Genomic DNA, 14,860 nt, shown 5'->3' with positions numbered 1-14,860 from the left:
CTGTTGCGGAAAACAGCGCCCCCACCCCCAGGCGCAGGCCCCGCGGGCGGGCTGACTCACGTCGCGGTCATGGGGGCCCCGGGGCCACGGCCTGGCCGCCTGGCGGAGCTGCTCCTCCAGCCTCTGAATCTCCTGCTGGAAGTCCTCGCGCTCGTGCTCCCGCTCCACCGCCTGCTCCTGTCACGAGAGGCGCTTCCTCTGAGTGCCTGCAGCGCCCACGGCACCAGCGCGGCCCGTCGACGCAGGGCGGGGATGAGGGCAGGGGACCGGGCCCTCGGCATGGAGCAGGCCCGGCCCAGGTGTGACCTGGGAGGCTTCTGCGGGGCGGGCAGGAGGAAAGCAGACAGCAGACGGCTGCGGGCCTCCCGGACAGACGGACGGATGGACGGGCGCACAGGGCCCACAACTGACAGCAGGCGCCGGCTCCCGGGGCCCAGGACGGGGCACGTGGTCGACACCCAAATGTCCTGTGTGCGCCTCAACCCCGGCGCCGCAGCGCAGCCGCTGCGCGACAACCCGGCAGAGGCGCTGGAAACGCCCACTTACGTCCATGAACTGCCGCTGGCGGCGCAGGTGCTGGTCCAGGGCCTCCAGCTGCTGCCTGAGAGCGCAGAGCTCGGCCGCCTGCTGGGCGCACGCCTGCTGCCGCGACAGCTGCTCCTCCAGGTCGGCCTCGAGCGCGCGCATCTGGGAGAGCAGCACCGAGCGGTCCTTCTCAGCCTGCTTCCTGGCCTCCGCCTGCTCCTGCGTCAGAGACTCCACGTCCCTCCGAAGAGCTACGGTGCAGAGAAAGCCCCCCCGGCTCAGGGCGCCGGTCCCGCGGAAACAAAGCCCGGGTCCCCACGTGACGCTGGCACAGCAGACAGCCCGCCACGCGGCCGCCAGGAGAGCAGCCCCCGCCCCCGCCCCCCGCCGCCTGTCCCCGCCGGGCCTGGGGCACGGGCTCCAGGAGGCTTCCAGGGGCCGCCGTGCAGAGGCACCACACTGCCCCCAACCTCCCGCAGGCTCAAGACGCGTGGCGGCCAAGGACGCACAGCCCCCGGGGGGAGGGATGTGTCCCCGTGAACAGCCACGATCCAGCCCAAGACTCGCTGAAAACACGGCAGGAAAACACGCTGTAAGGCGGCAGGCTCCCTGCAGACCTGACCACACGCCCAGGGTGACCTGTCTTGAGGAACAGGGTCGAGCCACTGGCCCACCAAAAGGTGACCTAAAATGCCCTGGGTGACAAGGCCACACCCCAAGGGCAACTGCAGTTCCAGCAGCCTCGATGGGAAAACGGGGCTTCCCTGCGATGGATGGTGAAGTGCTGACACTATCGGGAAACCGCAGCGTTAAATCTGTAAGTTTATATTTACCACCCGCCAGCCTGCAAAAGTGAATTATTTTGGTCTATAAAAACCTGTCAGTCTTTTATGATGAGCTATCATCCCCACTAGGAACAACGTTCCCAGTACGTTTCCATGCTAATACGTCAGCAGCTACGGTAAACGAGGCTTAAACATGCAGTAAGAACAGGGTCACTCACAGCCCTTGAGGCTTGAAACGAGGGCTCGTGTGTCACCGCTCTGATGGTCAGTGCTGCCCAGTGGTCCACCCAGACACCAGCTTCAGGGCCACATGGCCCTCGGGCAGCAGGACCGAGCAGAGGCATCTGTGCCGCGGGCCAACTCCAGAGCCGAGAGACCTTGCAGGCGCCCAGCGTAGGGCCCTGGCCCGGGCACAGCGATGGCAAGGCAGGTCCCTGCGGCCCAGTCACCGCAGCAATCATTGTGAGATGCTTGCCCACTTTTATGTACGAATATTGAAGATCAGACTTAGCGTTTTCCGTACTTTGCCACAGAAGCTCCAAAGCACTTTTCCTCTTTAGGAAAAAAATTGCAAAACCTGATGCAAACACCGAGCATATCACCCAGAAATCACACATTGCTTTTACAAACCTGAACCCTTGTGTGCTCTAGAAACAGGGTTACCTGTGAATGAAAACACACAGCATTTTCGGAGATGAAGACAGAAGAACGGGTGACCTAGAGAAGGAAGGGTGACAGCACAGGACTCCAGACTCGCTGTGGCCCCGGACAACCTCTGAAACTCGGGTGTTTCCATGAGGTCCCTGCTCTGGCCAGAGTTTCATGCGCAGCTGCTGCTGTTGGGAGGCCAGGGTCTTGAGGACAGAGCGCATGAGGGGGAATCAGTGGCTTTATGTAGAGGGGCCCACAGAGCACCAGCCCCTCCCAGAAACAGGCTCCCAGCAGAAGGTGGCCCTGCCAGACCTTCACCTTGGACTCCAGCCTCCAGGCCTGTGGGGCAAGTATCTGCAGTGCCTGGCCTCTGGCGTCAGGTACAGCAACCTGGACGGACTAAGGCCAGCACGGGTCGTGGTGCCCAGGGGCTCTGGTGCTTTTTTTGTCTTTTTTAGGGCCACACCTGCAGCATATGGAGGTTCCCAGGCCAGGGTCAAATTGGAGCTGCAGGTGCTGGCCTACACCACAGCCACAGCAACACAGAATCCGAGCCACATCTGCAACCTATATGCAGCCTGTGGCAACGCCAGATCATTAACATACTGAGTGAGGCCAGGGATGGAATCCGCATACTCACAGACACTATGTTGGGTTCTTAACCCTCTGAGCCACAGCGGGAACTCCCTCTCGTGCCGACTTTTTAGACAATAAAGGAAAATACGTGGGACAGACAGCGTCACCCTCAGGGAAGCCAGGACACAGGCTGAGCTGAGCTGCCCACAGGCTGGGACCTCCCCGACCTCCCCATCGGAAGCTGGCCAGTGCTCACCAGGAGCCCAAGCAGAATCAGGACCCTGTGGCTGCCCCCAGGGCCATGCCTGGGAAGAGAAGGCCAGGGGCCGGGTGGCAGGCGCCTACAGTCCCTAGATGGACCACGCAAAGATGAGCGCAAACCCAGCGGACCCAGAGGAAGCGCAGGAATTTCCTGGGATAAAACAAGGCCCAGGAACAGGTCCCATGGCCCCGCCCAATGCTGGGGGCTCCGGCCACGCAGGTGGGGCCACGGGAGGAGCCAGGCCCAGGGGCGAGCGCGTCAGGGCCCTCTGTCCCGACAGAGCTGCCACGGTCGCTCAAGGCCTTGGAGAGCCAGGAGGAGGCTGCTCCCTGTCCAGGGCTGGGCGGCCGCACAGCTGTGTCTCCCATGGGCCCCGACCCCAGGCCCTCACACCCAGGGCAGGGAAGACGGATCCAGTAAAGGAAAACTCCAGCAATAGGCACGGGCTATGAAATGGGAGGGACCCGGAGGCCAGGTGCTAAGTGCCCAGGGCACTGTCCCACAGGACTGTGTGGGGGAAGCAAGACCACAAACCCAGGTGTGACAGAAAATGCCAGGCCCCAGGCAGAGCAGGGCACGCAGGGGAAAGCCACCGCAGCACAGGGCATCTGAGCAACCTCAGCGACACTTCTAAAAACACCTGCAGAGAAACACAGCCAGACACCTCAACAAAAACCGAGACGCAAAGAAATGAGGGTTTATAACCTCAGAGTGACCACGGAGAAGAAGCCAAAGCTAGACTCCTGTCTCCCCAGCCTCCACCGTGTTTAGGGAGAGGGGAAGCTGTCCGTACAGAGCCTCTCTGCGTGCGTGCCCAGCGCTCAGAGAGGGCAGAAAGGCCCACCCTCTGCACTTGGGGCGCACAGCGCACACCAGGGACCCGCGCTCGCGCACGCCTTTATCCCTGGGACCAAGGAAGGAGCAGGCACACGGGAGGGCGGGAGGCTGCAGTCACCGCAACCCCAGCACAAGGTGGGAGGGGGGGCGGAACCGACCCCCGCAGACAGAGACCTGATGAGATGCCAGCACCCGAGACCCAACTAAGAGAACAAAACCCTGAGAGCAAAGGGTGAGAAGAGACTTCCAAGGGGAAGAAGACAGCAGGTTCATTTTCTAGCAACAGAAACTTACATCCAAAAATGGAAAAGCGGAGCTCCCCTGTGGCTCAGTGGTAATGAACCCCACTAGTATCCATGAGGACGCGGGCTTGACCCTGGCCTCCTTCAGGGGGTTAAGGACCCGGCGTTGCCGGGAGCTGTGGTATAGGTTTCAACCCCTAGTCTGGGACTTCCACATGCCGCAGGTGCAGCCCTAAAAAGACCGGAAAAAAACCCAAAATGGAACCGAGACAGACGGATGCCACACGCCCTAAAAGAGCTGAAGGGGAAGACGGAGTCCGGACACGACTCCAGTGTTAACAGGCCACGCGGACAGCGGTCCGGCGCACACGACGCGTTGCTCCAAGAACCCCAGGCCCGTGCAGACGCGCCGGCAAAGGCATCAAGACAAGGGCAGAGGCGCCCTGAGCGAGGGGGCAGAGCCGGCTGCGCATCAGCGGCAGAGCCCGGAAAGGACTTGAGGGAGGAGACGGGAGCTTCCTCAACTGTCCGGCTCGACACAAACGGACCAGGGCTCCTCAGCCTGGTGGGGACGCGCACACGGTGGGCTTTGGGGAGAGGAAGGTGGGCTTCGGGGGGAGGGGCCGAGGGGGCGCCACCCAGACGGGCCTGGGAACCCTGAGCTCCCCGGAAATCGCTTCTCACAGACCTACTGTGGACAACGGCTCTGCACTTTAAGCTTTTGATGTTTTAACTGTTTTTATATTCGATGTTTTGTTTTGGGTTTCTTTCTGCCTTTTTTTTAGGGCCACAGCCGCGGCACATGGAGGTTCCCAGACTAGGGGTCGATCTGGAGCTACAGCTGCCGGCCTACACCAGAGCCACAGCAGCGCGGGATCCGAGCCGCATCTGCGACCTACACCGCAGCTCTCGGCAACGCTGGATCCTTAACCCACTGAGCAAGGCCACGGATCGAACCCGCAACTTCATGGTTCCTACTCAGATTTGTTTCCTCTGTGCCACAACGGGAACGCCCACATTCAATGTTTTAAGACGTAAAATATCTAAGAATCTCAAGGCACAACAGAACCACTTTTGTGAAAAACTGTATGTCTTCCTGCTGAAGGTTAAAGTTGGGCACTTTTCTGGTAATTTTAAATAAAATGTGTAAATAGCCCTCATAGTCTCAGGTCCTTGGTCAGTAACCGCGAGAAACGTGGAACAAAACAGTCGCACATCCAGGGGTTTCTATGCAGAGCCAGATGCCTCAAGGAGCAGACTTGGCACAGGTCCCCACGGGTGGAGCCGTGAACTCAGGAACCGGGCACAGCACAGAGACCCCAGGACTGGCAGGAACCCCAGCTGCACCCCCGACGGCCTCGCACTCGGTCCCGGGCAGCCCGCACCAGCTCCGGCCTCCAATCCCACCCAGGCTCCTTCTAGGGCAAATCTCCCTTCTTTGCCTCCAGAAGCCCCACTCACCCCTCGCGACCCCAAATCTGCCCTCGAACAGCAACTCCCTGATCCCATGAAGGCCCTTGACGATCACCGCCTCCGGGGACCACGGCAGACAGGCAGCTGACCGGGCCTCGACAGTCAATGGCTGCCCCAGAGCCCAAGGCCTCGGGCGTAGCCAGGCCGGCGCTGCCCACACCCCGGCCCCTTACCAGCCTCTCGCTCGCCCGCGGCCGCGGCCAGGGCCTCCTTCTGGCTCCACAGTGCGGAGTTGGCCTCCTGCAGCTCCGCCTGCTGCCGGGCCGCCCGCTGCAGCTGCTGCCTCAGGCCCTCCAGCTCCACCACCAGGCCCTGCTCGCTGGCCTCCTTCTGGCCCAGCGCCTCCTGCAGGCTGGCCTTCTCCTCCTTGAACCCCTCGATGATGCCTGCGGACGGACGCGGGAGACGTGGCTGCCGAGGCCCCGCAGGGGACGCAGGGACGGGCAGGCGCAAACGGTTCCCGCTCAGACGGCACAGGGCCGCCAGGCGAGGCGAGCGCCCGCGCAAGGCCGCCAGGAGCACCAGGCACCAGGAGCGTGGGGGTCAGGGCCGCCTGGGCACTGCTGTCCCCTGCCCCTGGCCCTGTGCTTCCGAAGCCCCGAGGTGCGGCCCCTCGGCAGCGGCCTCACCCTCCGCCTTGTGCAGCTGCAGCTCCAGCCGGGCCTTGGCCTCGTGCTCTGCGTCCAGACGCTCCAGCAGCTCCTGCTGTTTTCCCACCACCTGCGCCATCTCTTCCTTCTTGCAGCTGAATTCCTCCTCAAAACGCGAATGAATCTGACGTGCTTCCTCCAGCTGGGAAACATTTGAAAAGGGAGCTTTGTACCAAAAGTCATCATGGCACATACTGACAGCGACAGAATTCTCCTTGGGTAGAATTCTGGTGAAACCATAAGCATCCCGTAAGAAACAACACTTTTGGGGAGTCCCCGTCGTGACTCAGTGGAAACGAATCTGACTGGTACCCACAAGGACACGGGTTCGATCCCTGACCTCGCTCAGTGGGTTACGGATCTGGTGTTGCCGTGAGCTGTGGTGTAGGTCGCAGACGCAGCTTGGATCTGGCGTTGCTGTGGCGGTGGTGTGGGCTGGCAGCCGTAGCTCCAATTCAACCCCTACTGGGAACCTCCATATGCTGTGGGTGCAACTCTAAAAAGACCAAAAAAATAAAATTAAAAGAGAGAGAGAGAGAGGGAGAAAGAAAGGACATTTTTGATGTTCCTCTCTATGTCAGTTACTAAACAACCAACAAATTTTCGGGAGTTCCCTGGTGGCCCAGTGGTTAAGGCTCTGACATCGTCACTGCTGTAGCTCAGGACCAGTCCCTGACCTGGGAACTTCCGCATGCTGTGGGCGCAGCCAGAAATAAAATTTTTTTCAACCAAGGTAAGTTCCACACACAGGGCCCCCAGCTTTTGTGAACACCAAGCCCACACATGTCCAGACATCACACTGCAACGGGACAGCATTTCAGAGGACACGTGCCAGAGGAGCCTGGCACCAGGGCAGGGCCAGGCCACCGGGGACTGGGTGGAGGACACGGGAAATGCTGCTCGAGCCAGTCTCCATACAGGGCAGGGCACCTGGGACCCTCCCCCACAATTCGGTCACCATGGAGTCTCCTGGCACAGCCTGGGGTCTCAATCCTGCCTTCCTCCCAAGCTCCCCTGGTGACCATGTCCAGTCTGAGGCGCCCAGCCATCCTCAGGCCGGGGGCCCAGACTCGTCTCTGAATGCCTAACCCCAGCGGTCCTGACAGACAACTTGGCACCTGGCCCAGGCCCCCAGCACCCTACACAAGCACCCAACTTGCCCAGCCCAAGCTCTAGGGACACCACTGGTTTTACCTTGAAGACAGCCCCAGAGCAGCCTCTTTTCATGTCACCTCCCAGAACCTCCACCCTCTCGGACACTTGCCCCAGCTCCAGGCGACAGGCCACCACCTGCCGCTTCCTGCAGTCAATGGCCCTTGGGCGACCCTGACCTAAACAGGGGGCCCCCCCACACCCCTGTCTCTGTGCTGCCCACCACGCACCCCCCACAGGCTCACCCTCCTCCCCAAACCCACCGTGCTCCCCCGACATGCCCACGAGCAGGACTTGTGACAAGCAAGCGAGGGCCCCCACAGACCGGGACGCAACCCAGGGCCACCCGCCAGGTCAGACCCACCGATCAGACGCCTGCCCGTGAGCCGCTCACACGAGGGCTCGGTCTCTGTTAACTGCACTCGGGGGACACAGCAAAGGCACCTGACTACGGGCCGTCTGATGAGGCCAATGCTGTCCGGTTTCAAGAGAGGCCGAGTTCAACACCGCGGCTCTGTCTGCACTGACCTCACCGGCAGAGCCTTGCAGACGCTTCGTGACGGCAAAGGCGGGGCTTCGCACGAAAACGCTTAACTGGGCAACTTTGGAAAGAGCGTCGCTATTGTTTTCCATGTGTTCCTATGTAATGTTTCTGCTAACTGAAATACTATAAAACACGGACAAAAAATTCCTTTCTTCAACGATAACCCTAAACGGAAATCTCTCTACGTAAACGAACGTACACTCGGCATGGGTTTAAAACGGTGCGGGAAGTTAAGGGCAGGAGAGAAAGAGGCTCAACGTGCACGATCTAAATGAAGAGCTGAGCTTTACTTTCCACTTGCAGCAAGCCTCCTGCTCGGCAATTTCAGCTCAGAAGAGACTCCGAACTTGAGGAAACACGTGCGAAAACCCCGGGCAGTGACGGAACTGGCACGACGGCGGCAGAGAGAGAACAGCCAGAAGTCGGACCCGCCAGAGACCGAAACCTCCCGGCCCAGCGGCAGGCATGGCAGATCCGAGCTCTGGGCGGCCAGGCCCTCGGCCATCGGCCCACGCGGCCGCCCGCTCAGGCCACCGCCCCGGGGAGGGGGGGGAACCCGCAGGACCGCGCCTCACCTGCCTGCTCGAGTCCAGAACCATCTCCAGCAGGCTGTCCACCGCCAGGCCCAGGCTCTGGAAGACCCTCCGGACGGGCTGCTCGCACTCCAGCGTGCTTTCTGGGCTCATGAAGAAGCTCTCACAGATGTGACTGCTGATCTCAGCCACTGACGACGCCTCGGCGCCATCGGGTGAAGTCCCGTCCAGCTCCGGTGGGGCTGCGTCAGGCCAAGGCCACGTCTCGTCGAGCGCCGGGGCTGCAAGGCAAGCACACAGACGCTGCGCCCACGTGGACGGGCCCCCCCCCCGCGCCCCAGGAGGCGGCCCGTGCGCCCGGGTGTCAGCGCACCTGCAGGTGGGGTCGGGGCCCCGGGCTGCCCGTCCGGGGGGCTCTCGTCCTCCAGGCAGAGCCCCACATGCTCGCTTATCCGGCTCTTCAGGGCAACGGCAGCCTTGAGCGTCTCCCCAAACAAACCCAGCAGCCTCCGCAGGGCGTCCTGGAGCGCGCGCCTGAGGGGCACAGGGCGGGCAGCGTCAGCCGAGACCCCAGCCCCGCCTGACTCCCCTGGGAGCAGCTGCTGGTGACTGAAGCAAGCTTCTTCTGGAGGCCTGCGGCCAGCTGACCCGCACTGGGCAGAGGCCCTGAGCCAGCCCGCCAGCTTCGCGAGAACCTTCCTCGCAGCTGCACGCCCCGCGTCCCCAGGGCACAGCCCCCCTGGCTCTCAGGGGCAGAGCTGGGCCCCGGTGTGGTCCTCACCTGTCACGAGGCACCTGCTCGAAACTCAGAAGGCACACCCACGCCAAGCCCGGGGCTCGGAAAGGCGAGGCCCCGGTGCCCCCCGCCCCCGGGCCACACGAGCAGCAGGACCTCAGGAGACCAGCAGAGACCAGCCAAGAGGCAGCAGAGAGGGGCCAGGGCGAGGGCCCTGAGCTGCACATGCCAGCAGGTGCTCGTCCGCGTCTGCCCCGACGGCAGACGCGGACGAGACCCCGAACTGCCCCAGGCTCACTGGGGGCCACACAGGGAGCACACGGAAACCCTGAGACACGCACGGGGCACCGGCACAGCCCCGCCCAGGACAGGCTGGGCAGGCGCCTCCCTGCGGCAGCCAACTCCGAAAGCGGGCGAAACGTGAAGGTTTGGCAAAGCGAGGGCGGGCGGGCAGCGTCGGTGCCGTGACTCAGAGGGGCAGCCACTGACCTCTCGCCGAGAGACAGGCTGACGTCGGCCCTGAGCATGGCGACGAGGTGCGCGCCCTCCTGGTTCTCCCGCTCCCGCCTCTGCTGGAGCCGCTCCAGCTCAGAGTGGCGCGCTTCCACCTCGTGACGTAAGGATAAAATCTGGTCTTTCAGCTGCCGAAGAAAAAGGAGCAAGGCTTAACGTGAAACAACCGAGATAAAAGTAAGTTTCGGTGAGGAACATCCTGCAGCCAAGAGCAGGTCCCCGGTGGAGAAGCCAGGGGAGGGAAGGCCACGGGGGCCCGCGAAGCGCGAGAAAGGGCCCGGGCACAGGCCGAGGAAACGGGCGGGCGCGGCTCGTCCCCACCGTCTGCAGAGAACAAAAGCGCCGTGAGCAGCTGCGCGGGGCGGGCACGCAGCAGACGAGGCGGGTTCTCCAGGCTGCTCAGACAACGACGCACAGGCAGCTGCCACATGAAAGAAAACGGACAAAACAGACACGGCATGGCGCGTTTCAGGGTGGCAACCGAGGACCAAAAGAGACCAGCAGATGAACCGCACCGCCGGCACGCGGAGCCCTGGGCCCCGGCGGCTCAAGGCCGGGGCGCGGCCCCGCTCATGTGTCCACCGGACACCTGCAGGCCTTGCTCACGGAGTCTGCGCGCGGGCTCCGCCTCGGGGCGGCCGTGTCACCTGAAAACAAGGCACAGCGTGAGAGTGGGGAGTTCAGCTCGACTTGTAGGGCGAGAGGAGGACTCCAGCCCGGGAGGCGGCAGCTCAGAGGCAACGAGGTCTCGGCCGAGGAGCGCGACCTCGGGGGCGGGACGGGCACTGAGCACACGCGCTGGCCGGGGGCTGATGCTCATCCTGCACTGTCACCATCCATGATCTGAGTGCTTTTCTGTAAGAATCTGGGCTCATAAAATCTTCTCCTGAAAACATCTGTCCGAAGGCCCACTGAGCCAGTTTTCCCAGGGCACAGCGGGCCCCGCTCCCGGGCTCCACCCTGAGCGCCCCTCAGGGCTGTGGCACGTCAGCAGCTGCGGCGGCTCATGGGTTCATCCTGGCAGCAGTGGACGGCACGTGCCAATTTATAGGTGGCAGCCTATTCCACTCCGAGAGCCTGGGGGCAGCAGACTTTTCCCTGCTGGTCCTGCTCCCTCCCCAGGAAAGAATCTGGTAACTGGGGGGAAAAACCAACATACAAACTTCTAGCCACACTGGTCAAGAAAAGAGAAGGACAAGCAAACATCTCAACAGCACCTGACTGAAAAAAACAGGAAACACAGTCTTATGAAAACTGAAAACTTACATTACTAGTTTAATATCCTCTTGGAGAGAAAATTTAGGCATGTGCAGCTTTCCCCTTAAACGACTTTACTGAACACTTAGGGAAATGGAACCTCGACCCCACACAGACTCCTCCCGAGAGGAGAAAGGGTGGCGGGGAAGACGCGGCTCCTGAGGCTGCGAGACTGACCAGGAAAGACGGGCAGAGTCGGGCGGACAATCACGAGGCAAGAGGACTGAAAAAGAACGCTAGAGAATAAACCCCAGCAAGACCCGAAAATTACGTCAAAACTAATTTTATCATACAGGTATGTTGGTTTAATATTAGAAAATTATTCCTGGGGAGTTCCCGTCGTGGCGCAGTGGTTAACGAATCCGACTAGGAACCATAAGGTTGCGGGATCGGTCCCTGCCCTTGCTCAGTGGGTTAAGGATCCGGCGTTGCCGTGAGCTGTGGTGTAGGTCGCAGACGCAGCTCGGATCCCGCGTTGCTGTGGCTCTGGTGTAGGCCGGTGGCTACAGCTCCGATTCGACCCCTAGCCTGGGAACCTCCATGTGCCGCAGGAGCGGCCCAAGAAATGGCAAAAAGACAAAAAAAAAAAAAAAGAAAGAAAATTATTCCTGTGATTTATCACATGAAGAGATTAAATGAGAAAAACATTATACCAACAAAAGGGAGGAGAAGCAAATTTAATACCCATCTGTGGTTTTTTTAAAAAGTCTGTCACAAACTGGAATGGAAGTAAACGTCCTTAATCTGGAAAAAATCAGGAGTCCCCCCCGCAACACAACAGGGGTGGTGGTGTCTTGGGAGGGCCGGGAGGCGGGTTCAATCCCTGGCCTGGCACAGTGGGTCAGGGACTCGGTGTTGCTGCAGCTATGGCTTAGATCGCATCTGCGGCTCACATCTGATCCCTGGCCCAGGAACTCCATGCACCATGGGGTTGCCGAAACAAAAAGAAAAAAAGAAGAAAAACATCATCTATAAGCACCTCCAGGAAGCATTATTCTTGATGATAAAATGTGGACGTTCCTGCTGTGGCACAACAGGGAGAGTCGTGTCTCTGCAGCACCAGAACACAGGTTTGATCCCCGCCTGGCACAGTGGCTTAAGGATCTGGCATTGCCGCAGCGGCAGCATAGGTCACAACTGAGCTTGCATCTGATCCCTGGCCACAGGGGCAGCCAAAAAAGTAGAAAAAATGAAGAAGGAGGAAAGATCCCGCTAAGCTCAGTGCCCCAAAGCTGCGTTCCACACAGACCTTCCTCTACTTACAACGGGGCTACATCCGGATGAACCCATCGTAAGCTGCAAATATCAATACACCTGCGGGAGTTCCCGTCATGGCTCAGCGGTAACAAACCCGGCTAGGATCCATGGGGACGAGGGTTCGATCCCTGGCCTCGCTCCGTGAGTAAAGGATCCGGCATTGCCACGAGCGTGGTGTAGGTGGCAGACACAGCTCGGATAGGGCGTTGCTGTGGCTGTGGTACAGGCCAGAAGCTGCAGCTCCGATTCGACCCCCAGCCTGGGAACCTCCATAGGCTACCAGTGCAGCCCTAAAAAGCAAAAAAACCAAAAAACAAAAAAATCCCTATGAACTAAGAATGCTGCCTGCCTTGTCAGCAGCAAAGGATGCTGCAGCCATCAGGCCCTCAGCCACCACAGCCCCCTAAACGTGCACCCCGAGGGACTCGGGAGGGGAGAGCACAGAATGTGGGCCCCGCAGCCGGGGCGCACACAGCCCGGGCGCACAGCAAAGGAAGGACCTCAGTGAGCCCAGACTCTTGCATCTTCCCAGGCACAGAAAAGCACTAGATCCCTTAACTTGAAAGGCCGGGTTTTCCTTAACCAACAGTAATCGTTCCATGTCCCACCACCTGGGCTTCGTGGCTGGCTCCTCCCTGGCCTTTCGGGGCCCCTCAGAGCCCAAGTCCTCAAGTCCTCAGAACGCCCACCAAGTAACACAGGATCCTCAACTTGCAGGCTGTGCTGTTTTCCCAGCCAGTCACCTAGGCTATCACGGCTCTGCCCCCTCTGCTGTAATGTGCTTGGCACACTCACAGGAGCCCTCAGGTGGGCAAATCCGAGGACACGGCCTGTCTGATAACCTGGTGCTGAGCACCTCACAAAAGCGACTGGACACTGGCCTGAAGGGAAAGCAGAGCGGCGCCCGGCCCAGGAGGTGCCAGTGGACTGGCCGGGCCCTCGAGGTCAGGTCGCGTGGCGGTCGGACCTGCAGCTGACGTCCCGCGTCACGGAGAGGGTCAGACCACGCACCTCTGGCCCAGGAAAAGACGGAAACCCGACGGTCAAAGTGCGGTTTCTACGGACTGAGTGTCACTTTCCCGCCTCACAACAAAAACTCCTAAGTCAAACCATCCCACGTCAGGGGCTGTCTAGAATCAATAATCACCCGTTTTAAAACACAATTCTTTAAAGCGCCTGATCTCAAGTACCAAAATACCAACCCAACAAAAGAGATGCAAGACCTCCACGGATAAAATCACAACACGCAGGGGCAGAAATCAACAAATTCCAATCAAAAGACACATTCCAAAATCTCAGACTGTCTCTGCTGCAAAGACATCCGCCCTGCCTGAGGCGTCTGCATTCACTGCTTTTCAACCGCAGCCAAGAAGGAGCCTTCTGCGGGCCTGGGCGGGCTGACCCACGTCCCCAGGACAGCAAGCACTCCTGAGGAAGGACACAGCTGGGCACTCGCTGCACCAGACCTGCAAGGCACTTGCGCTGGGGAAGAGGGACTGGCCGGGAGGCTAGGAGGGAACCCAGAGGCCACCCGGCGGCACGTGCGAGACTGACCTGCGGCCCACGGGGCAGCCAGCACAGCCACAGTGGACGCCATACCCAGGGCGCAGGAGAGTCCTCGGGGAAAACTGACACTCCTTCATCAGAGCCTTCCAAGTGGATTATACACATAAGTTATAAACACTGCCTCAGAGGAGTTCCCGAGGTGGCTCAGTGGTAATGAACCCAACAAGGATCCATGAGGATGCGGCTGGACCCCCGGCCTCGCTCGGTGGGTTGAGGATTTGGTGCTGCCGTGAGCTGTGGCGTCGGTCACAGACATGGCTCGGGTCCCCCACACTGCTGTGGCTGTGGCTGGCAGCTGTAGCTCCAACTCAACCCCAAGACCAGGAACTTTCACATGCCACAGGGGCAGCCCTAAAAAGAAAAAAAAAAAAAAATTATCTCAGAGAGGGAGTTCCCACTGTGGCTCAGCAGGTTAAGAACCTGACGCCGTCTCCATGCAGACACAGGTTTGATCCCTGGCCTCACTCAGTGGGTTAAGGATCTGTCGTCACAAGCTACAGCATGGGTTGCTGACGCAACTCAGATCCGGAGCTGCCGTGGCTGTTGTGTAGGCCATCCACTTCCACCCTAGCCTGGAAACTTCCATATGCTGCAGGTGCAGCCTTAGAAAGAAAAAAAAAAAACTCAGAGACTATTAGGAAAAGATTTCTTAAGCAAGGCAGAGAAAGCATAAACTCTAAAGAAAAAAGGTAATAAAGTTATGAATTCATCAATCAAGAATATTTCTTCATAACAAGATGACAAAAGGGAAAGAAATAACAAATTAGAAGAGGAGTGCCCGTCGTGGCGCAGTGGTTAACGAATCCGACTAGGAACCATGAGGTTGCAGGTTCGATCCCTGGCCTCGCTCAGTGGGTTAAGGATCCGGCGTTGCCCTGAGCTGTGGTGTAGGTTACAGACGTGGCTCGGATCCCACGTTGCTGTGGCTCTGGCATAGGCCTGTGGCTACAGCTCCGACTCGACCGCTAGCCTAGGAACCTCCATATGCTGCGGGAGCAGCCCAAGAAATGGCAAAAAGAGCAAAAAAAAAAAAAAATTAGAAAAAATCCACAAATAGAAAAACTTCCCTAAATAAGTAAGAAAAAGAACTGTTTCAAATAGAAAAACGGCCAAAGATACAAAAAGGTGTTTCACAGAAGGAGACACAAACAGACCACAAAACAGCAGCAGATGCACAATCTTATCAGCAAAGCTAAGACTGCCAAGAAACACTCTTTTGTTGTCACAAAACTGCCAAAAATTAAAAAGGAAGAGCCTGGCAGGTACTGGCGGGGATGCGGAGCACACGGAGCTCAAGCGCA

The 14,860-nt window shown here is 59.5% G+C and overlaps 1 protein-coding gene across 7 annotated transcripts in view; it reads right to left on the bottom strand.

Annotated features, from left to right (window-relative positions):
- The window catches only part of PCNT (pericentrin), a 104,877-nt gene that overhangs the window by 40,697 nt on the left and 49,320 nt on the right, over positions 1-14,860 (bottom strand). For 5 of the 7 annotated variants that reach the window (XM_047798573.1, XM_047798547.1, XM_047798581.1 and 2 more), the window contains exons 16-23: positions 9,456-9,607; positions 8,604-8,764; positions 8,273-8,511; positions 5,981-6,143; positions 5,525-5,737; positions 1,941-1,973; positions 547-776; positions 61-177 (exon numbers count right to left, since the gene is read on the bottom strand). In XM_047798573.1, the coding sequence (XP_047654529.1) occupies positions 61-177; positions 547-776; positions 1,941-1,973; positions 5,525-5,737; positions 5,981-6,143; positions 8,273-8,511; positions 8,604-8,764; positions 9,456-9,607 (1,308 nt within the window). The remainder of the gene's footprint in view (positions 1-60; positions 178-546; positions 777-1,940; positions 1,974-5,524; positions 5,738-5,980; positions 6,144-8,272; positions 8,512-8,603; positions 8,765-9,455; positions 9,608-14,860) is intronic. The other 2 variants (XM_047798565.1, XM_047798596.1) reach the window with 1 other exon arrangement.

Source organism: Phacochoerus africanus, chromosome 1, assembly GCF_016906955.1.
Source record: "Phacochoerus africanus isolate WHEZ1 chromosome 1, ROS_Pafr_v1, whole genome shotgun sequence".
Classification (NCBI taxonomy): Eukaryota; Metazoa; Chordata; class Mammalia; order Artiodactyla; family Suidae; genus Phacochoerus; species Phacochoerus africanus.
The sequence above is the reverse complement of the archived record's forward strand: the minus strand, read 5'-3'. Positions and strand labels throughout refer to the sequence as shown.